Genomic DNA, 23,181 nt, shown 5'->3' with positions numbered 1-23,181 from the left:
ATATATAATAAAATTTATAAAATATACAACATAGGCCAAATTGTCATTTTTAAGAAGTATAAATTATAGTTGGTTATGAGAATTACTTTGCACAAAATAGTCAAAATGACAACTCCAGAGAACAAACAGGGAAAACTCTTTTTGTTTTCATTCCCCCAAAAAGTGGAAAAAAAAGTGAAGTTAGGTCATAAGGTAAGTGGATAGAAATTCTTAAAAAATATGCCGATAATGTTGTTGGGACTAGCTAACTCCAGTCTGCTTTAATATGTCATGTTAATACTTGCATATTGTTAATCTTCTTAAATTGATATTAAAACATCTTTGGAAAATGAGAAGTAATATAATCCTATGCAGTATAATACCTAAGCCAAGGTGATCTAGGGTTCTTAAGGGCACAGTGGGTAATGGATTAAGTTGAGACTATAGTACATATATTTCTTCAGAGTAATTTGTCAATGTGGCAGGTATGGGTGATCTCACAAGTCACTTTCTAACCATATAGTAAATAGCCATATATTTAGCTAACTTCAGTATAGAGATATGGATCTCTATAAAGGGTATATATGTGTATATGTATTATATATTCACATATATAAAATAATTTGGCTTTTCTGTTGCAAGCTTGAACCATTTTTACTTTCCAAAGCAACTCATCCTTTTCATTTAACTTTGCCCATGATATTCACCATACCTTTTTTTTATTGAGATGTTCCCATCCCTTTCACTCAGTAAACTCTTTCAGATGTGTTTGTAAAGCATATTACTGATTTGTAAAATTTGTGTCATTTTGATTTCCTAGAATTGAAGGAAAGTATTACCTTTAACATTTTTTATTTCCAAACCTGCTGTTTTGGTAGTAAAAATATTGTGGTGATTTTAACCACAATATTAGTCTGATTGTTGTCATGTTAAAGTATTTTGCTCTTAAATATATAAAAACTTTTTTATTGCAGTTTTTTTTGTGTGTGTGGTGTTTGACATTCATGCACATTAGTAGTTGCCTTAATAGTAACTCCTATTCATTTCCACACCTGTAAAGACCCAGCAGGATTTTTCACATCACATAAAATGGGCTATGATTGCCTCAGGCAGGGTCATTTAGCTAATGGGATTTTCACCATATCCTGTTTCTTTTAGTGACATTCCCCGGATTCCTGAGAGCTCCCACCCTCCGCTGGAGTCCAGTGAGTATAAGATTTCTTTGTTATTATAAAAGTATTGAACTAATTGAAAGTAAAGATTTCTAATTTTCTTTAGTTATTTGATATAATGAATTAGGATTCATATACTAAGGATGTCTCCATTGGTACTAGATGTTGGCAATGATGCCAATAACTGGAAATCCAAAGAAGTGCTGCTCTAAGATTTTTCTTCCTCTACTTTTTTGTGTGGTTTAAAAAAAAAAAAAATCTTTACTGGGAATACCCTTCAGCATCATAACAGTCAGGACCCTTACAGAGCTTAATATATCAGGAATAGTTCTATTTACATAAACATTTATTGTGATACTGGATTATTCAGTTTGATTGCTAAGCAGCTCAGTCTCAAGAGCAGCCTAGTGAAGAAACTAGGTAGGCACTTTAACGAGTAATTGTATTACCAAATAACTGTCTTGCTCGTCCCTGTGAAGAGACCACCAAACAGGCTTTGTGTGAGCAATAAAGCTCATTGAATCACCTGGGTGCATGTGGGCTGAGTCCGAAAAGAGAGTCAGCGAAGGGTCATAAGGGTGAGGCCGTTTTATAGGATTTGGGTGGGTAAAGGAAAATTCCAGTCAAAGGGGTTGTTCTCTGGCGGACAGGAGTGGGAGTCACAAGGTGCTCAGTGGGGGAGCTTTTTGAATCAGGATGAGCCAGGAAAAGGAATTTCACAAAGTAATGTCATCAATTAAGGCAAGGACCTACCATTTTCACTTCTTTTGTGGTGGAATGTCATCAGTTAGGGCAGGGGCAGGGCATTTTCACTTCTTTTATGATTCTTCAGTACTTCAGGCCATCTGGGTGTATATACGTGCAAGTCACAGGGGATGTGATGGCTTGGCTTGGGCCCAGAGGCCTGACAATAACAAAGTGTGTGGATTGTGTTTGGAAATGAATGGGTAGAGTAAACTTGACTACATAATGGGTCAAGGGATTGTGAAAACAGAGGGTTGAAAGAGTTACCTGTATGGGAACTAAAGTCATTTCTGTATGAGAGAAGATGATATTGTGTGCAATAAAGTATAGACAATTAAGTTTTCAGTGATAATGCAGAAGTGACCCAAATATTTTCTTTGCCATGGATGGGAATTAAGTTAATACTTGGACTTGATTCCCCAGGTGTTCTTACAGAACCCAGGTTATAGAAGTAGAGAATAAAAGGTGATTTAGGGGGAAACCAGTGGTAGAGATTAGAAGGGAGAAGAAAATATGAAAGTAGGATAAACAAGGAAACAGACACTAGGCTAGGTTATCATCTAAAATGCATACCATCATGTTCTGCTAGAGGTGCACCCAGTTTTGGCTTTGAGCTTTCTGGTGACCAATACAAAGAGGAAGTGGGACTAATTGCATAATTTATATTATTGATACGATTAAAAAATACACTGATTGCCATAATATTACAAACAAGCATTATTAGAAATAACAACGTTCCTGTTGTGAGACTCAAGGAAATGTATTTTAAATATATCTGGGAAAATACTCACAGTAACAATTTTATAGAGCTGTTTTTTTATCACTAACAGTTTTTGGAGGGCACAAAATATGACATGAGAATTAATTTGTAGTTATAGAAAAAAATGTGTGGATTGCACATACTCAGGCAATGCTTCATAAACAGTATTTCTCAATGAAGCATTGGCTAAGTTTGAATGGTGGTGAGTTCAAGGTTATAATTTCTGGATCAATAGCCTTCTATAAACACTCTATATTGCTCTATGTGTCAGGGTATACTTGAACAGTGAAGAACTCCACCAAGTGGCCGAGAGGAGACCCAGCCTCCTCCGTGTGAAGTTGAAGCAAATCACTAGTTGTGAATTACTTGAAGTAGCGTTTTCAGAGGTTCAAGATACTCATTTATAAGATCAAAACTAAGAGATGGTATATCTGATTTTAAAACAATGACGAAATGTGGTCTAGATGTGGTTCATAAATTATGTATGCATTCGTTTTAATTTCTGAGTAAGAACATTAGGCAAGATAATTAGTGTTAACAGGCACTATCTTCCTTATCGCTGAAGCAGACCTTTACCCATATGTGAAGTCATACAAGAGTCTGTGCAATACCATGCACTCCAGAAATGTAGATCAATTCTTTCCAATTGAAATAAGCACAACACTTCGTTATATCATTCTTAATATTTCTTAAATAGACAATTAACTGAAGATAAAATCTACCCCATTAAAAGTAGGTTCTGTTATCAGTGGTAGTAATTATGGTTTTATGCAAATAAGGATGCATTTAACATTTTATTAAAAATATTTTTTCAACACTTACAAATATTACTTTTTTTTCTTATTTTAGGTTCAAGTTCCTTTGAATCTCAGAAGATGGAAAGGCCTTCCATTTCTGTTATTTCTCCAACAAGTCCTGGAGCTCTAAAAGATGCCCCACAAGTCTTACCAGGGCAACTTTCTGTATGTATTTTTTGTACATGTTGGAGACTGTTAGTATTTGCATACACTGTCTGAGTCTGCCTTTAAATATGTTCCCCTTTCCTTGAAGCCTGCAATACATAGTCATTTAACACCATAATCTACTTCATTAGTTTTTCATGCATTTTTTAATTATTCCTTTATTCACATATTTATTCAGAAATACTTACTGAGTGCTTGCAATGTGCCAGATACTCTGAACATTAATTGATGAATGGTAACATAAGTAAATATTCATACTTTTGGTGTGCTATGTAAAAGTTTCTAAGGTAAATAATTGTTTACACATAATATTAGGAGTTGATGCCTCATTTATGTAACAACCTTATGAGCCTAGAGCCTGAAGAGCCTAAATTGGGAATATTATTTTTAACTTCCTAAGGCATTTGGCAAAACTCTTCGTTGCCACTGAAAGCTCTCTGAAAAAGCTACCATTTTCTCACTATTACCTTATTATGTGACCTGGGGAAACCTGGAGTGAAGAAACTAGGGTTAAGTATAATGAAGAGCCATATATTTGTAGATTAAGATGGAAAATGTTATGTTGATATTATAATTTAAGGACTTCAGACTATTTGTTTCAAATTGTTATACAGAAAATGACCTTTTGCTCCTCTGATAATGTGTGGATTTCTGTGGTCTGCCTTTGTGGTTTTCTCTTGGTTTTAATGAGACAGAGAAGATATATATAAGCTTATTGCTCTAGGGCTTTTATGGTTTTAACTTTTATTTTTAGTATATTGAATATCTTTGTAATACTCTTTGGGTTTATCTGCCCTGCCATCTTTTTCTTCAGTGTATGTGTAAATCTCTCATATTCTCCACATATTTTAAAAGAGGATGTATTTCTGGTTGCTGTGAAACCACATCCTTAGGTATGCAATGGGAATCCCAGACAGATACCAGGTGGGAATTCTTTTTTTTTTTTTTTTTTTTTTTGAGAAGAGTCCTGGACTCTGTCGCCCAGGCCTGGAGTGCGGTGGCCGGATCTCAGCTCACTGCAAGCTCCGCCTGCCGGGTTTACGCCATTCTCCTGCCTCCGCCTCCCAAGTAGCTGGGACTACAGGCGCCCGCCTCGTCGCCCGGCTAGTTTTTTGTTTTCTTTAGTAGAGACGGGGTTTCACCGTATTAGCCAGAGTGGTCTCGATCTCCTGACCTTGTGATCCGCCCGTCTCGGCCTCCCAAAGTGCTGGGATTACAGGCTTGAGCCACCGCGCCCGGACTTGAATTCTTAATCTGTTCCTTACCATGAAAAGCTAATCCTATGTTAAATTAGTTTATTTTGTTATGATGACTCTCAGATATGTTCTAACATATACCCATTAACAGCATATGCTTACTCAAACATAAAATGAAAAGTAACTTCTAAATTAAAGGAAAAAAATTAAAGGTGATGACATTGTTAAAGTGTCATCACCACTGCCAGGGCAGATACTGTAATGACTGATAAAATCCAATTCTTGTGAGTTTGACAGGATTTTAGTATGTTACTTCCCCAGTATTCTTTGGTCTACTGTCATGAGATCTTGGTTAATAGAAATATCATTTGACCTTCTTGTAGTTTGAAGATATCGTTTGTGTATTGTATCCTTTGTTTTTTCTTCCTTCTCTCATGAAAAATAACATGTAATAGGTTAATTCTAAAAATTAAATGAAGGCTTGGTGCAGTGGCTCAGGCCTTTAATCCCAGCACTTTGAGAGACTGAAGAGTTCAAGACCAGCCTGGGTAAACATAGCAAGACCCCAATTCTACAAAAAATTTTAAAAAATGGCCAGACATGATGGTGCACACCTGTAGTTCCAGCTACATGGGAGACTGAACTGGGAGGATTGCTGGTTCCAGGAGTTTGAGGCTGTGTAGTGAGCTATGATCATGCCACTGCATTCCAGCCTGTGACAGAGTGAGACCATGTCTCCAAAAAATAAAAAAAAAAGAGAAAAAATACCAGGAAATACTTAGCAGTGCCTGTATAAAATAGGCCCACAGTAAATATGTTTTATGATCTCTTCTAATTCTTTGTATGTCTTATTCCTAATATCCAAACTCTTTTTTTTTATTTTAACTACCTGTAACACCAGAAAAAGCATTTAGTCATGCTATAATCATTTAGACCCGTATAATCCTCAAACTCTTATTTTTAACATTTAAGAACAATAGTAATGATTTTATATCTCCCTCTTCCCTTAGTTTTTTGGAAAAATTATTATTAGTTTTATTTTATAAAATGATATGTGAGAGTATACAGTAACACTGAAGGCTTGCCAGTTGTAAGTTATGTTTAAAGTACTCAAAGAGCAAAGTAAAGTTCTGTGTGTTTATGCTTTCAAATTGGTATGTTTTTAGAAATATCTGTTATGCATTATATTGTAATTCAAAATTTCCTCCTTTAAATATAACTTTAATTTTGTTTTATGTAAAATTTTAATGCGTCATGATTTTTACAAATAATTCCTTTCCTTATTGCTTCTAGGTGAAACTGTGGTATGATAAAGTGGGACACCAGCTGATTGTAAATGTTCTGCAAGCAACAGATCTACCTGCTAGAGTAGATGGGCGTCCTCGAAATCCCTATGTAAAAATGTATTTTCTTCCAGATAGAAGGTAGTGAATAATTTTAGAAAAAGAGAAAAATCCTAAAATCTATACTAATAGAAAAGGTAGAATTTTCTCTTTTGGGATATTTTTTAAAAACATAATAGCTAATTCTTTCTAAGGAGATAAAAGTACATTATCTCTGAAAAAGGAAGTCCCTCAACCCTTGTGTTGGAAATATTTGAAAATAATCTGCCAATTAAAAAAAAATCTATTACCTTGTTTATAGACATATTAGTCTTTGATAGCGACACATCATTTAGAATGATAGCGACACATTAGAACCTTTGTATGCGTCCCTATAATTACAACTACTGCTTATATTGTAATTGAAGTTAGAATATTACTAAACTCTATTATCTTTTTATAGACTTTCAATGAGTTTTAAGTTAAAAATAATATAAATATCAATGGCAGTTTTACATGTAACTACAGTAGATGGCAGCATATACTTGCTTTTTCATTTACAAAACATACTTATTTTTCAGTGATAAAAGTAAAAGGAGGACCAAAACAGTAAAGAAAATACTAGAACCAAAATGGAATCAAACTTTTGTCTATTCACATGTACATCGTAGAGATTTTAGAGAACGAATGTTAGAAATAACTGTGTGGGACCAACCCAGAGTGCAAGAAGAAGAAAGTGAATTTCTTGGAGAGGTGATGTATATTTTAAAAACTCAAGTCAAATAGTTAATAAAGTTTTGTGATATTTATTACGATTGCTATTACATTATGTTTTGATAAAGGTACTTGATTTAATTTGAGAATTACCCTCTCAGATCCTCATAGAATTGGAGACAGCGCTTTTAGACGATGAACCGCATTGGTATAAACTTCAGACACATGATGAGTCTTCACTACCTCTGCCTCAGCCATCACCTTTCATGCCAAGGCGACATATTCATGGAGAAAGCTCTAGCAAAAAGCTACAAAGTAGGTTAAGGTTGTTTTAGTTGCCACAAAGTAATTATGCTGTAATGATCTAATTAGTGATTAATAATTCAAGATGTTTTTGTTTTTTAAATGTTTGATTAGAGATCAAAATATTGGAAAATTGTTCATTTTTATGAAGAATCTTGGCAAAACTGTTTCTACATTTTCACAATGAAAATAATATAGCATAGCAGAGTAATTCCAGAGCTGAAAGCCAAAAACCTCTGAATTAAAATTCTTGCACAGGGCCAATTGAGCTGTTGATTATTGACTGATGGAATAATTTCTGTCATCATTGGTGGGTTGCTACATGTGAGGTCTTAATAACTTTATAGTTCATAGATTTTTTTTTTTTTTCCCGAGAGAGTCTCACTCTATTGCCTAGGCTGGAGTGTGTTGGCATGATCTTGGCTCACTGCAACCTCCGCCTCCCAGGTTTAAGCAATTGTCCTGCCTCAGCCACCAGAGTAGCTAGGATTACAGATGCGCACCACCACGTCCGTCTAGTTTATTTTTGTGTATTTAGTAGAGACGGGGTTTCACCATGTTGGCCAAGCCTGGTCTTGAACTCCTGACCTCATGATCCACCCTACTCGGCCTCCCAGAATGCTGGAATTGCAGACGAGAGCCACCATGCCCAGCCAGTTCATAAATATTTTAATAGTTTTTCATAAGAAATATTGTTTAAAATATTAGAAGGTATGTTTGTTACGATTCATCTAGTGATTGGGAAAAGCTACTTTTTTCTGTACTTATCGAGTAATTTTGGAGTCATAGCTACATTTCTAAGTTAACAACTGAAAGACGCCTCATTTTGGTAATCTGGAGCTAAATTATTTTTCTCACATAATTAAATATTTCGTGTTGATGTTTCCCTGATTAGTAATTTCCTCAAAGTCAATGTTTAGTGAAGTATAATGACTAACTTGGGGAGCTAAACATAAATATTTTATAAAGGGCCCTGATGTTTTTTCATAAAACAGGATGAATAGAGCTCCAGCCAAGAAATGTCTCTGAACCTTTACACTCAGCCCTATCCTCTCTGAACTGCAGAGGAAAGCACTTCATTGTGTAGGAAATAATGTACTGTATATATTGTGCTGCAGGCTTTTAGTATAATGTTTTAATTAAAGAATTAATCTGAAAATCTTATTCGGTAAAGTCCCCTTGTTTCTATATGTCTTCGGTGTAATGAGGAGAAAATACTGATAAAATGTTATCCTTAGAGAACAAGGATTTCTTTTAAAATTAGCTCAGTGTGTACTGTGTTAGTCTTCATATTTTCAGTAGTAATGTAATTTACTTTTTTAAAAAAGTTTGACAATGTCCTTTACATTTCATAAACCAACCAGACACAGAGGTATCTGTTTGCCTTACTGTTGTGCAGGATCTCAGCGAATCAGTGATAGTGACATCTCAGATTATGAGGTTGATGATGGTATTGGCGTAGTTCCTCCAGGTGCGTGAGTGAAGAGCATGGCCCTGCTTCACTGTGCTGCTTGCTTGTTTTCTCTGTCAGCTTCCAGACCTCTTTAGGATACTAAACTGAAGATTTGTATCACAGAGAAATCAGTATTATATTATTCCATGGTGACTTACATTTCAAATTATTATTTTTATTTTATTTTATTTTATTTTTAGACGGAGTCTCACTCTGTCACCCAGGCTGGAGTGCAGTGGCCTGATTTCGGTTCACTGCAAGCTCTGCCTCCCGGGTTCATGCCATTCTCCTGCCTCAGTCTCCCTTGTAGCTGGGACTGCAGGCGCCCGCCACCACACCCAGCTAATTTTTTGTATTTTTAGTAGAGACGGGGTTTCACTGTGTTAGTCAGGATGGTCTCGATCTCCTGACCTTGTGATCTGCCCGCTTTGGCCTCCCAAAGTGCTGGGATTACAGGCGTGAGCCACCGTGCCTGGCCACATTTCAAATTATTAAGAAAGTTTTAAATGTAGTAGTCTCTGCTAATTAGCATTCCCACTTATTTTAGTGAGATTCTTCCATAGAAACATGGCTAACTAGGTGAAACAAATCATTATTTCACAATGCTCTGAGCATAAGTGAAAATATGAATTTTATCTTGAAAAGATGGGGTTATTAAATAAAAATTCCGTTGTTCTATGTTTTATATTGCATTTCTATGATTTTCCTTCCACCATTTCTGAACATAATGTAGCCTTCCATGGAATATACTGAGAAAAGTGCATGGCCAGGTTTAAAATTGCATGTGTGGCCTGGCTATAACTTTTAAAGCTTTTGTGATGTATTCCCCACTGATTGTACCTAGAATATGTGTATATGTTTTAAAACAATAATATGTTTAAGAAAGATGAAGTATTCATTTGAAGTGAACATCTTTTTGTCATTGTGTAAGTTAGTAAGACTTTTGTGATGTTGTACGTTTTAAATGTTTCTCATCTGACTTTTGTCAGAGAAGTGTGTAAAATCAAGTGATAAAGACTTACTTTCTTGGCACTAATTCTATACTTTTAAAATTTACTAATGAGAGGAGAAGTAAATATTCAAATAAGAAGAAATGAAAGAGACAGTCTTAAAATGTATAAATATGAATTTTAAAGGCAGTTTTTAAAGACAATATTGAAATGTGTGCCCTTCATTTATGTAATTTCTCAGATGGTAGTGTACTTAATTTGAGGGCAATAGTTTTGCTCAAATTGATAAATTCTACCATACTAACTTCACAGTTTGGAGAGATGCATACAACTTTATTAAAACTGGGAGAAAATTATGGAGAGTTCTCTAAAATCAAGTTTCATTTGTTCCCTATAATTCAGAGAAAATATAGTATGTATGTAGGTATGTATGTATTTAAGACAGAGTCTCACTCTGTCGCTAGGCTGGAGTGTAATGGCACGATCTTGGCTCACGGAGACCTCCATCTCCCAGGTTCAGGTGATACTCCTGCCTCAGCCTCCCCAGTAGCTGGGACTACAGGCATGCACCACCATGTCCAGCTAATTTTTATATTTTTAGTAGAGACTGGATTTCACCATGTTGGCCAGGATGGTCTCGATCTCTTGACCTCATGATCTGCCCACCTCGGCCTCCCAAAGTGCTGGGATTACAGGTGTGAGCCACCATGCACAGCCAAAAATGTAGTATTTAATCACTGTGTGAAAGTAGAAAATATTGTTAAAATAATAAATCTAGTGCTGTGAAAATCTATATACTTATATATTAATCTTTAATGTCAGTGTGTTAGTGAGAGATTTAGATCATACTGAAGAGCATTTCATTTTTGCTTTCTGTTTTTATTTCTTAGAAGGCCATAATAATTACACACATTCTTAACAAAAAAGTTCACACAAAATGTAACATCATATTAGTTTGTCATTAAATTGAAAGAGTAAAGTGATTATACATTTAAATTAATTTGGGATATTCAAATAGGAATTAGATTATTCCTGGTGGAAAAATCATCACCTCTAACAAGAATCTTTACTATTAATCAGCCTTAATGTTGTCATTACCAGTTTATCTAAATAAAATTTACTTCGGTGAATGGTTCCCAATTTTTGTTCACCTGAAATTTCATATTTTTTGTTATGAGACAGGACAGTGAATGAAATAAATGGCCAATTAAATAAATGCTCACACAAATGATGAGTTTCTTCTTCTTTCTCTGAAAGAGCAACATGGATACATCTTGTGAGAAGTCAAAGTGAGTTATGGAATCCACCAGAGATGGGATTAGTGCTTAAGTACCAACAAGGAGCACTGAATTCTAAATATACCTATATTCCATACTGAAATATACCATGTCCCTCAAAGTGTTTGCCAACATGCGTAATCTCTGTTATACAGAAGCAGTATTTTTCAAATAATATTTTCATTTTTATTTAGCATTTTAAAATGTAATGAGTCAAACTTTAATAGAATGTGACTAGTAACTTATAAAACCGATAAGTAATATTTTATGTTTCAAAGATCTCCTCATAAATTAAAGGAGATCATGTAATTCATTAATATTTTCAGATACACTCTTCATTGATCGATTGTGATTATGTGGTAGTATCTGTATGGCAAATATAACTAGTCACATAGTAATATACAATACGTTTTAAGTGAAGAGGAAAGATGAGTCAGTAAAATAAGGACAAGAAGCTAAAATAAAGTGAGGTGATAAATTAGCACAGTGCATTCCTATGTACTTTTAAATGTTGGTTACAAATTTGCTTCTGTATTTCCTAGCATCCAATAGGAAGAAAAAAATTTGTTTAGATATGGAAGTCATCTTCTATATATGTTTAATGTACTCAAGGAAGTTCCTGGTTGTGTATTATCTAGAGAAGCTCAAAAGCTCTATACAAAATGTTCTACTACAGCCGAAACTTAAACTTCCTAATGCCTTGGCTTTTCTAGAACACGAAATTCTCTTTTTTTGTTTCATATGCTTACTATCTTTTTCCAGTTAGGGAAATATAGCAGGTTTTAGGCAGTTGAGACTGCCAGAGCCATATTTTATTAACTTTGTAGTTATAGCCTTATTGTTATTTAAAGTAAATAATTTTAGCTGATTAAGAAGAATAAAAATGACCGTATACAGAATGCCCTCATCTGAGGTGAGGAATCTAGCAACTTCAACCAGAAAATGAGAAAAAAGAATCTCTAATCTCTAACTCTGAGTCAACTAAAACATTGGGATTACCACAAAATAGTTTCATCCTAGCCGGGCACGGTGGCTCATGCCTGTAATCCCAGCACTTTGGCAGGCCAAGGTGGGCAGATCACAAGGTCAGGAGTTCCAGACCAGCCTGACCAATATGGTGAAACCCCGTCTCTACTAAAAATACAAAAATTAGCTGGGCCTGGTGGCGCACACCTATAATCCCATCTATTTGGGAGGCTGAGGCAGGAGCATCACTTGAACACGGGAGGCAGAGATTGCAGTGAGCCGAGATCATCCAGCCTGGGTGGACAGCGAGATTCCGTCTGGGGAAAAAAAAAAAAAAGTTTGATCCCAGTCATGGTTCTGAAGATAAAGTGCATGTTGTCAACAATAAATTAAACATCATGTGAAGAAAATAAATTTTTTTGTAAAACCAACTATAAATTTAAAAGCAAAGAACTTTTCTTTGTAAATTGCAAAGAACTATAAATGCATATTTATTTGAGATCATTTACTATAGAGTCAAATATTAAAACTTTGAATATTATAGCGTATGTTATATTCAAAATGACTTTGAGTCACCAAAATAGTACGCATTGCCTTCAGTGTACTTTCTCTTTATGAATTCAGAACTTTCTAAGTTACATTGAAAGTTGTTAATATATTAAAAGTTTTAAGATTTCACTTGTTTCCTTAAAGTCCCTTCTTAATAGGATAAAAGAGACATTAATTTCTATATAAACACAAAGAATCCAAGAAACAAATTAATTATATATCTTTAACAGCAAGATGCCAAAATTCTCTAAAATTTATTCTGTAATAATTAATTTTACAAAATCGATTTATATACCTTGAGTATGCACTTAAATCTCGAAATAGGGCTCATAAGTCAATATTGGCCTTCCATAATTATTGTATAATTGATACCAAATGGTAACTAAAAATGTTTAAGTAATTCAGACTATGGATTAATTGTCTTTAAAAAACAGTCACTGTTTTTTTTTTACAATGAGCTGTGTATTAATAGTGTATGCACTACATGTTAACTTGGTGAGCCTCTTTCTAGCCTTAATATTATAATTTCTAGTCTTAAAATTACAATATAATATTACATCTGAATAACAGACTTTTTACACAAAATAGCTTAGTTGGTATTTTGATAAGATAAAAAATTAAAGTATTTGAAGTTATAAATTATACCATTTATGATTATTAAACATATGTTTTTACAGAGTGACAAAATGGTTGTATTTATTTGGTCTGAATATTGTCAGAGTAAGTGTAATGAAATGTTTGAAGTCCCTTAAAATTAGGCATAAGATCATGGATTCACAGTATATAAACTGCTAGAGACTATTAGCCTGCCTTTAATCATGATGTTTCATAACATATTTTTGAGATAATGTGAGAGTTACCAAGTAAAAAATGAGCAACAGTTTTAGCTTCCCAGTTAAATTTAATGTATTTATGGTTTATGTATGTTTTATGTAGTTGTAAATATAGTTTTTTGTTTTTACTTTGGCCACATAATTTTTTAATTTTCCTTATGATAATGAAAGACAGTGACCCTTGTGAAAAAATTTTAAACTCTAAACTCTTATTTTGGTTTTGAGATTACTGTTTTATCTTAACCAAATCAGAGACAATATAAACCTTAACTTCAGGGGAAAGGTAGCTGTTATAATTAATTTCAAATTGCAATATGTTAACTATATTATCTTAATTATGCTAATTAAAATAATTATGGAGTAGTTTCAGATGTGTAAGGCAGATTTGGTGATTGGTTCTTTAGAAGGGTTCATTTTCTCTACATTATTGTGATTGTCATCTTCAGTCATATGCTACATTTGAAAATTGCAGTATTATTTGTGGTTTCACAATCAGTATAATGGTATACTTAATCAGTATAATAGTGAAGATCTACTCTTCTTTGTTAATTAAAACTGAAATAATATATTTGTTTTCTTATTAAAGAGGCCATTTGCAATCCAACTAAAGTAATTTATCCTCTACAATAAAAATTGAAATGAATAATTTATTTAAATTTATTTAAATTTATTAAATATATTTCTAAGCATTGACTTGTATATTAACTATAGTTTCCTGTCAAGCACTTCATTTGTGTTACTAAGTCACGAACTCATTCATTATTTACATTGAAACAGTATCCCAACTCATCATAATGTCTGAGGCATCAACTGTCATATTCGTATTAGTATCTCCATGGTACCTTTGAGCCAACTGTAACCTGTTTCAGTGCATGTATATGTTACACTCTATGTAGGTATACTTAACTGATTGCATGACATGTATTCTTCATAGATCAATGGCTGCTTTAGTATAATTTTATATTTCTGTGTTAATGTTTGCATTACAGAAGAATACTGACTAAATGTTCTCTGTGTGTACTCTTGCCAGTAGGCTATAGGTCTAGTGCTAGAGAAAGTAAATCTACAACATTAACTGTGCCAGAACAGCAAAGAACAACTCATCATCGCTCACGTTCAGTATCTCCTCATCGCGGCAATGATCAGGGAAAGCCGCGTTCACGTTTACCAAATGTGCCATTACAGAGGTAGGCTTTGAAATGGCCTCAGTGTCCGTGACAGTACATTTTTATTATAATGCAGTGTAAAGTGCTGTAAAACTAACTGAAATGAAAAAATAGTTTGGTCAAATTATTTTTTTCAGAATTAACTGTAGGCAGAATGCTTTTTTATTCTTTATCCAACCTTTATGGCAGTCTGTTTTAATCTGAATAAATTTCCCAGGGAGTAGAAATCGTTTGTGTCCCAGGAATAGTTTTTGAATAATTGGCTTGTATTCTGTTTGCTAGTTTTCTTTCTTGTTAGAAAAAAAAAATTGTAGCAAATCAGAATTGTGGAGAGAAGTGGCAAAGAGGATAAGGTTAAGAGACAGAATGGACTTTGAAGAGATTTAGGATTGTCTCTTTGAAGCACTTTAAATGATTGGAAATATGAATAAAGCATATAATATACTGCTCTACTTCATTTTACTCTGATACACACTCCTGAAATTGTAGTTAATTATGCCGATGAAAATTGTTTTTTGGTAGAAGTGTGAAAGAAGATTGGAGAAATGCAGCCACAGGCAAAAACTCGTAGAAAATAAATACTCTTAACTCATTGATAAAATAGGTTTTGATTATGACGCAAATACTTTTCAGTGTTTATTTGCATATTACTGTCAGTTCCTTCACTTTAGTCTGTCTGCCTGTTTTGGGAAGATGAAACAATTTGACACATAGAATTTTGTAATCATTTTAGGAGTTTAGATGAAATTCATCCAACAAGAAGGTCACGTTCTCCAACCAGACACCATGATGCCTCCCGAAGTCCAGTTGATCATAGAGCCAGAGATGTGGATAGTCAGTATTTATCAGAACAAGACAGGTATTTGTCAAAATTATGATCTCAATGTTATGAATTTTTGTTCTGTTTTAATATATACAGATATTGTGGCATAGCACATTAGAGAGTAAAAGTATTTATCACTCAAAAATGAACTTCTCTCAAGCAACAGCTGTTAAGATATTCTAAAATGCAACTCTAGGAAATATTTGGCTAATATTATATTGTTATAATTATCCAATTTCTTTTACAAAATCAGAATTTATGCTTAGACAGCTTTAAAGGTACAGCTTGTTGACTTAGATGTTGACCTAAATTATAGAAGGGAGCCTGCATAGGCAGTTTTCAAATACTTTATTTATTGTGGATCACAATACTTGAGGTATTAGTAATCATAAAAATTATGTTATTTATATAATTTAAAACATTGTGGATACATGTCATTTGAAAGTTAATTTCAGAGTTTCTATGAGAACTTCAATAATAATGTTTCTGTTATATACCTCTTTTTATAAAATCTCTTTCTAGAAAATGTCTAGAATACAAAATACTGAGATGGATTCTTATGGGGATATGTACTTAGATTTAATTCTTCATTTGTGAACTAATGTTTCATGGAAACAGTTACTATAAGTCTACATTATGAATCTGTTGCTTTGCATGCCCACAGACTTTCTTCTTGAAGTAACCATATACCTGTACATTTAGCCTGATTATAAGCTCAGGATCTGATTTAAGGTTTTATAATACCCGCCTTGTTGAATATTCTCTTCTGGCTTTTTAAAATGGAGAAACTTTCAGTAGGAGTAGGGTCATGATAGTGGTGCTAAATGATTTTTTCACCATGGAGTCAAGGACACAGAACCCAAGTAGAACTTCTTAACCTACCTAATTGCCATCCTACTGTGGAAAGTAGCATTGTGACCTTCAAGAATGGAGTCACAATAGGTACCAGGATGAAGAGCTGCTCTGAGGAATAGAATTCCAGACATCTCAGCTTGAGTTGAATGAGGGCTGTTTTATCAACATTCATTTGGGCCACCATGAGTTTAGGTGAGGAGGGAAAACACAGGGCTACTTGACCAGGCCAGTCAATACTGTGAAATTAATTTGGATATAGATAAAGTATTAATTTTAAAATAAAAATTCTAATCAATTATATTGTTAGTTGGGTAATAAGAAACATAATATAGTATTGCATTTTCAGTGGCTATAAAAGCCAAGAAAACTACCGTGCTTTAATTTGTTACAAAGGTACAAAAATGTTCAGAGTTCCCATTGGTATCAGGCCAAATTTATAGTATAAAAAAAATACTCAGTTGTCTATAATTGGAAACAGATTCCTATATCTTATTTGAGGAATATTTAATTTTGTTTTGTTTTAATATTCTATGAAATCATTTTGAAATATAATGGCAAATCAGCAACAGCTAGGACTTCAATCATAATATTTGTACTTTATTGTTTAAAATTTTTAAATGCTTTCATGTTTATTTTTGTTTAACCTCTCAAGCAAATATGCTAGTGCAGACAATCTGGTTTCTTCCCTTTTCATGTTTTCATTGGCATACCATTGGCATAACCCATGTCTCATAATTTATCTGTTTCACTCACCACCCATCCTGTCTGTGCAGTGAGCTTCTTATGCTGCCCAGAGCAAAACGAGGACGAAGTGCAGAATGCCTACATACTACCAGGTAAATACAGGGATTTGGTAATGGTGATTGTGTGTGATGACTCTCTTTCCATTCTATTATTCTTCCGTCTCTCCCTTAGTGGTATTATTACAAGCAGGTCAAATAAATTTCCCAAGTATTCCAAATTTGTTTTGTTTTATATTGAGGTTATGGAAGACGTTCCAAACATATTTCAGTTCTGATTCAGGCAGACTACTTTGCTATCTCTACATTCAAAAATCCAGAGACCAATGGGCCTCTCTGGGACTGTTTTAATTCCTAAAACTGAGGAACCAGTTTCTGCAATTAAAATTCTGAATGCTCACTGTGAGTGCCCCCAACCTTCCCACACGTATTCCTGTCTAGTCACAAGAGGTCTAATCTGTGTATGGCAGTGTCATTGTTTCATAATTGTGAATTTGCTCTGTTTTAGTCTTTTTTTATTTCCTTTTAGAATTTATTGTTGTTTATATTCTGTTTGCTTTTGATAAAATCTTTAACAGTTCATTTTTAATGGCTGAGCTTCAGCTTCTTTCCTGATGAAAAATGAAGATGTTCAACCTGATCTTAACTATCCTAGCCCACTAGTTGTCAGAAATGCTGCAGTACAGACTTCCCACAAAGTCATATAACAATACGAATACCTCTTTAGAAGCGACAAAATATATACTTTTTGCTTCTAAATTGGAACCTAGAGCCTGATGCTTTATGTTAATCTCATTACATCTTTAATTTCATATCCAAAGTACAACTTCTTACAGATTACTCATGGAGTATATTCTATAAATACTTACTGTATATTTGAAATGAATATAGAAGTTAAGGAAGTAGTAAGTCAGTGAAACAAACTTAACACATAATGACCAAACTCAAATATTTTAGCCAATGAAAAGTAAGAGGAAAGAGAAGGAAAGAGGTATAACCGCAGTACTTGCGATGCAAAGACGAATGCATGATTTATGATGTCTGTGTGTAATATGTAGTTCTGCCCAATATTGCAAACAAAATTGGGCTAATAAAATTTGTTTGAACTTTTTACAGTCTAAAATTATACTACTGATAACTGCTGCCATGTTTGCTTGAAGTGCCACAGGAAAAAATCGAGGAAATTATTAGTTCTGTTTGCTGAGAAAAAAATGTAAAATCATGCATATTGTAAACCTACTGAAAGTCAAAGCATAAACTATCCAAGTTTATTTTGACTTGTTCTTCTTAACAAACAATTTCATAATAAGAATGCTTTATTTACTAATTCTGAAAGTTTTCTCACAGTCCTGTTGATGTGACTAAAGCTGCAAAAGGAAAAAAAAGCATGCACACAAAACAAACACAAAAAAAAATTACATTTTAAGCTACCTAGTATGTGCCTGGCACTCAGTGTGTGAATATTTCTAGGATACTCACACCAGTAGTCTAAATATAATAACTAAAGGTATTTTTTCTTTCCCTTATTTTGTACTTGTAAAATATTATATACTGATATAATATTATATAATAGCTGCAACATTTTATACAATCGTATCCTTAAGATTGGTGCTTTGCTAATAATTCTGAGCTCTGCAAGTCCTATTTAATAGACTTTGTATGTTGACTTTGCATTTCCTGATTTAAGCAAATAATCATATTTGTATGTATACAATTTAAAAACAGATGAGTATTCGGTGAGGCAGATCACGTCCTGTAGACAGGTACTACAACAATAAGATAGGAAGCGGAAGCTGAGCTAGCGAAATATGTCGGAGCAAAACGTATGTCACCAGTGTCTTTTCTCCTTCCTGTCTTTCATTCTGTAATGTGTAATGCTAAAAGTATGGAGATAGAGACAATATGAGTTCAAAAATATGTGCGTGTATGTATATATAATCTCTTCTATGTTTATATTCATGTATTTATAAAACATTTAATTTATACCTGAATAAAACGAATGTCAAAATGTGTAAATATAAATAACCACAGCTTTATATGGATATATCAATAATATAATTTGGTTTCACATAAACTATGGACATTTATTATTTATATAACTATCCATGGCTAAAATCTAAAGCTTTCAAAATACATCATACCATGTTCACTTAGGACTTTTAAAAATAAAATCTGAGGATTTACTAGTCTCCAGTAAACATAGGGAAAATAACACTTATTTAATAACAAGCACAGTGTTAAATATTTAATGTACTTTATGTCAATTTCCTGACAGTAATTATATGTTATGAATATTATTATCCTGATTTTAGAGATGAGGAAAAAAGCTAAGAAAGTTTATTTGACGACTAATAGAGCAAGAATTCAAAATCAGATCTATTTGATATCTTCTGCTTAACTAGTTTTTCCAAAAATATGGAAACTTGTCCTATGAGATGTTTCACCAATAAAAGTTTTTGTGAGTCAAATACATTTTGGAAATTTTGCAAATGAAAGTGTCTACCTTGAAATTTAATACACACAGCATATTAAAGTCATGTTCTAAAGAAATCTGTATGTTTAATTTCTTTTCTCCCAAATTATTTAGTTGGCCAACCTTTTTTAGTAAAATGTGTCTCGAGGAAGTGGTAGTATAGAGAAAATGCTGTAGTTGCCTTACTGTATCCTACTGTGTCCTAAATATTGTATACGTGTTATCACACACCCCTGTTAAGTGGATGTTATTTCTCACATTTTGTGGATGTAGAAACAGGCTTGGAGACTTAATCGAATTATCCAGGTCACAGCCAATAAGTGGCAAAGCCAAGACAGGAACTTGAACATTCAGACTATAAATTTTGTGCTATTTTCTAGCTGTTTCCCATTCTGTGTTGGTCCCATTCTTGAAAAAAAAAAAAAAAAATCACTTTTGAAGCAATGCTTAGAAAAGTTTTATAGCAACTTATTACTAAAGATAATTGCCTGAGGTTAGGAGTTGAAAAGAAGACTCCACTGTCTAGAAAGGAGGCTAAATCCTTAGTTTCAGTAAAATTTGTCCTCAACTTGTACTTAATAAGGAGGAAGCTGCAGCGGGCAGATCACTTGAGGTCAGGAGTTTGAGACCAGCCTGGCCAACATGGTGAAACCCCATCTCTACTAAAAAAAAAAGAAAACAAAACCAAAAACACAAAAATTAGGTGGGCATGGTGGCAGGCACTTGTAATCCCAGCTATTTGGGAGGCTGAGAGAGGAGATTTGCTTGAACCCAGGAGGCAGAGGTTGCAGTGAGCCAAGATCACACCATTGCACTCCAGCCTAGACAACAGGAGCGAGACTCTGTCTCAGAAAAGAAAAGAAAAGAAAAGAAAAGAAAAGAAAAGAAAAGAAAAGAAAAAGTGGCGTTTTAGTTCATTTTTTAACTGAAGCTTTATGGGATTTCCTTTGATTTGATCATTAATATAAACATGATTAAACCAGTGAGGTGTTTGATGTTTAGGAAGTCTTTGATAAATGTTTATTCCCTTCCCTCTTGGTTGTGCTTTACTGCTAGCTGAAGTAGATGATAGATTTTTATAATTAGTAATTAAATTTATAGAATGTTATTAAATTATCAAAAAATAGATGGCTTGAACTAGTTTGTCCTTCATGGCATAGACAGTCCAGAAACCCTCACAGATTTTAAAGGAATCAGGTGCTGTTGGGTCAATTTTCTGCCAATTCAAAATCCGTATTCTGGTTTGCATCTAATGCCTACCTTACCGTACTTCCAAAGGTAAATTTCCTGTGGTTGGGTCTGGATCGAGACAGAAGCTGATAAATAGAAAGAACTTGCTCCTCTGCAATCACTTATTGGCTTTTTGCTGTTTTCTTTTTTTGCTGCTGTCTGGTACTATAACCAGCTGTGTCCCTGGAATGCTAGTCAACACTTTGTTTTATTTTAGAACATTAACTCTTTTAGTCATATTGTAACTCCAAAATTATATAAATTAGTTTTTACTTTTAGCTATGAGTTGTTTACTTCCATAGAAGTAGGCATAATATTAAATCAGAGATTAAGTAGCACATTTAACTGTTGATCAATAATTCCTAGAGTTTGGTCAGCAGGTATTTTTCTAATTCAGATAATTAAATAATGAGTATTTTATGAAGTCAAGTGTCCATGATTTCATATTTTAATAATTGTAGTCTTCCCTTCAAATAGTTATTGTGGTTCTTTTGAGAAAAAAATGACAAAAGATTTATCTATATAGCTTTATAGGCCTCCTACTTTCTGAATACCTTAATAAAATTGGTTTCATATATATTTTTCTGTTTCCTGCGTGTTTGTGTTGCTATGTTCCAGACATCTTGTTAGGCACTATAAAACATTACCTCCCAAGATGCCTTTATTACAGAGCAGTTCTCACTGGAATATTTACAGGTAAGAGCCATAACAGTGAGTCCCACCCAGTTATAAAGTAGTTCCTAATCCCTTGCCTACTAAAAATAGAAAATTCACATTCTAATAAAACATTAAATAGAAAATATTTACATTCCAATAAAATATTCTTTTGAAATAATTATACAGTGAGAAACATTAAATTAATGATATCTAAAATTGTTTTAACTATAAAACTTACTACTAGAATAATTCTCTAAATGAAATCTACTAACTCAAATGTCAGAAGTCTAGTTGCTTTGTCATTTGTATATTGTACTTGTTGATTTTAATTATAATTTATTTTATTTTTGTGTAATTTTAATTTGTGAAGCTCAGTTCTGCCTGCACATACTAAGACCAAATCAGTGACTAGACAGGACATTTCCCTTCATCATGAATGCTTTAACTCAGGAGTATTGAGATTTACTGATGAAATACTGGTTAGGTAAGAACATATGGAAGTGATATCTTCCATTTCCCTTGTCTATTGTTGTGAACCAAAAAAGTTGAGTTGTAAAATTATTTCTCCTCTGATGTCCTTCATTTTGTTTTGGTGTGGCATCTGTTCTTGGTAATGAAATTCTAGGCATTTTGTTTTATTGCTTTCTGTATCCAGTTTTTTTCATAAGTAGGTGTGATTTAGTCTCATTTTTCAGTCTGAGACACTTCTAAAAATTATGCAAAGCAATTTAAGCATAATCTTTGTTTAGCTTCATTTTCTAAACAAAATTTTACACTGTCATTCTGTCAACTCTCTCACACCCTTATGAACTGAATCCCAGTGATTCTACATTTTGTGTAAAGGGGACATTATTTTATGCTTTACTCTCTAACATTGTCTTCCTTTCTTTGTTTTCTCTGTCTTTCTCTTCTACCACTGGATGCAATGCACTGGCACTAGTGAACTGCAGCCCTTTCTTGACAGGGCTAGGAGTGCTAGTACCAACTGCTTGAGACCAGATACTAGTTTGCATTCACCAGAACGAGAAAGGTATAAAATAAAGACTTTCTTAATTTCTTATCATTTGTACTAGTGATTTTTTTTCAATCACTTTGTTTTGTTTCATGACAGCCTCACAGGTTTATTCATTCATGTTCACTTTGCTGATTGTCTACATTTCCTCCTCCCTTATTATACATGTCTATGTAGAGATATGCGTATGTGGATAAACCCAGGGGTACACATACACATATTTCTATGAATGTTGTTGCAAATGGTGTGATGTAATTTGTAACTGCTTCTGGCTGCTGCTTTTCCCCTTTTGTTGCTGTTCAGTCGTTTTATTGACTATTCAGGAAGCCTTCAGTATGCTGATAATGTTATAGGGTCCAGTGAATTATCCGAAGGGGAGGATCACGTTCCTTTTAGTACCACTGATAAATAGTATTTATAGGTTTAACAACAATCTTCTGTAAACTCATAACAGGAATTCTTTTAAATAGAATACTTCCTTTGTATATCTACATTCATTTTAATCAATCTACTCTTCAATATAATGTTTTACATTAAATTATACTTTGACAACAAAAATAATGTTATTTATAGATTTCCTGATGCCTAACAAAAAGAAATACATATATACGTACACAGACAATTTTGCTTAAAACTTTAATGAATTCTGATTTCAATTCAAATATATTCATTGATGATGTGTTACACTGTCTCTCAGCTGTAAGCATCTAATTTTTCCATTGTGATGGAACTATTTTAATAGACTTAGTTATAATTGATAGTCTTGTTTATAATTGCTATCTCTTTTTAATTAGAGGTCATTCAGAAGACATTTGCCTACTACCTCTTTACAAATCCTGAAGAAAAATATTGAGTTGTGCTAATGTAACCCACTTCTCCTTCTTAGTAGGCTACTCAACGCTTTTCTTTAGGTATCTTTCTAATCTGAGTCTATTCATGTATTCATAAGATATTTATTTCTGGAATTGAACAACAGGTACAGGTGTGTATATACCTTGTTTTAGCATCTTAAGAATTTACTTTTAAATTGTGTATTCTTTTATAT

General features: G+C 33.5%; 1 protein-coding gene across 38 annotated transcripts in view; it reads left to right on the top strand.

The window, feature by feature from the left end:
• Window positions 1–23,181, top strand: part of RIMS1 (regulating synaptic membrane exocytosis 1) — a 521,220-nt gene that overhangs the window by 346,193 nt on the left and 151,846 nt on the right. For 15 of the 38 annotated variants that reach the window (XM_017871370.1, XM_017871361.1, XM_017871353.1 and 12 more), the window contains 12 exons: window positions 1,138–1,184; window positions 3,505–3,617; window positions 6,107–6,237; window positions 6,717–6,888; window positions 7,011–7,164; window positions 8,552–8,623; window positions 14,211–14,367; window positions 15,080–15,205; window positions 16,798–16,860; window positions 21,086–21,163; window positions 21,495–21,608; window positions 22,065–22,154. In XM_017871370.1, coding sequence (XP_017726859.1) covers window positions 1,138–1,184; window positions 3,505–3,617; window positions 6,107–6,237; window positions 6,717–6,888; window positions 7,011–7,164; window positions 8,552–8,623; window positions 14,211–14,367; window positions 15,080–15,205; window positions 16,798–16,860; window positions 21,086–21,163; window positions 21,495–21,608; window positions 22,065–22,154 — 1,317 coding nt within the window. Of the gene's footprint in view, window positions 1–1,137; window positions 1,185–3,504; window positions 3,618–6,106; window positions 6,238–6,716; window positions 6,889–7,010; window positions 7,165–8,551; window positions 8,624–14,210; window positions 14,368–15,079; window positions 15,206–16,127; window positions 16,217–16,797; window positions 16,861–21,085; window positions 21,164–21,494; window positions 21,609–22,064; window positions 22,155–23,181 lie in introns of those variants that run through there. The other 23 variants (XM_017871389.1, XM_017871390.1, XM_017871380.1 and 20 more) reach the window with 9 other exon arrangements.

The sequence above is a fragment of the Rhinopithecus bieti genome, unplaced genomic scaffold, assembly GCF_001698545.2.
Source record: "Rhinopithecus bieti isolate Rb0 unplaced genomic scaffold, ASM169854v2 scaffold_4709, whole genome shotgun sequence".
Taxonomy (NCBI): Eukaryota; Metazoa; Chordata; class Mammalia; order Primates; family Cercopithecidae; genus Rhinopithecus; species Rhinopithecus bieti.
Note: the sequence above shows the minus strand (reverse complement) of the source record. Positions and strands in the feature narration are given on the sequence as shown.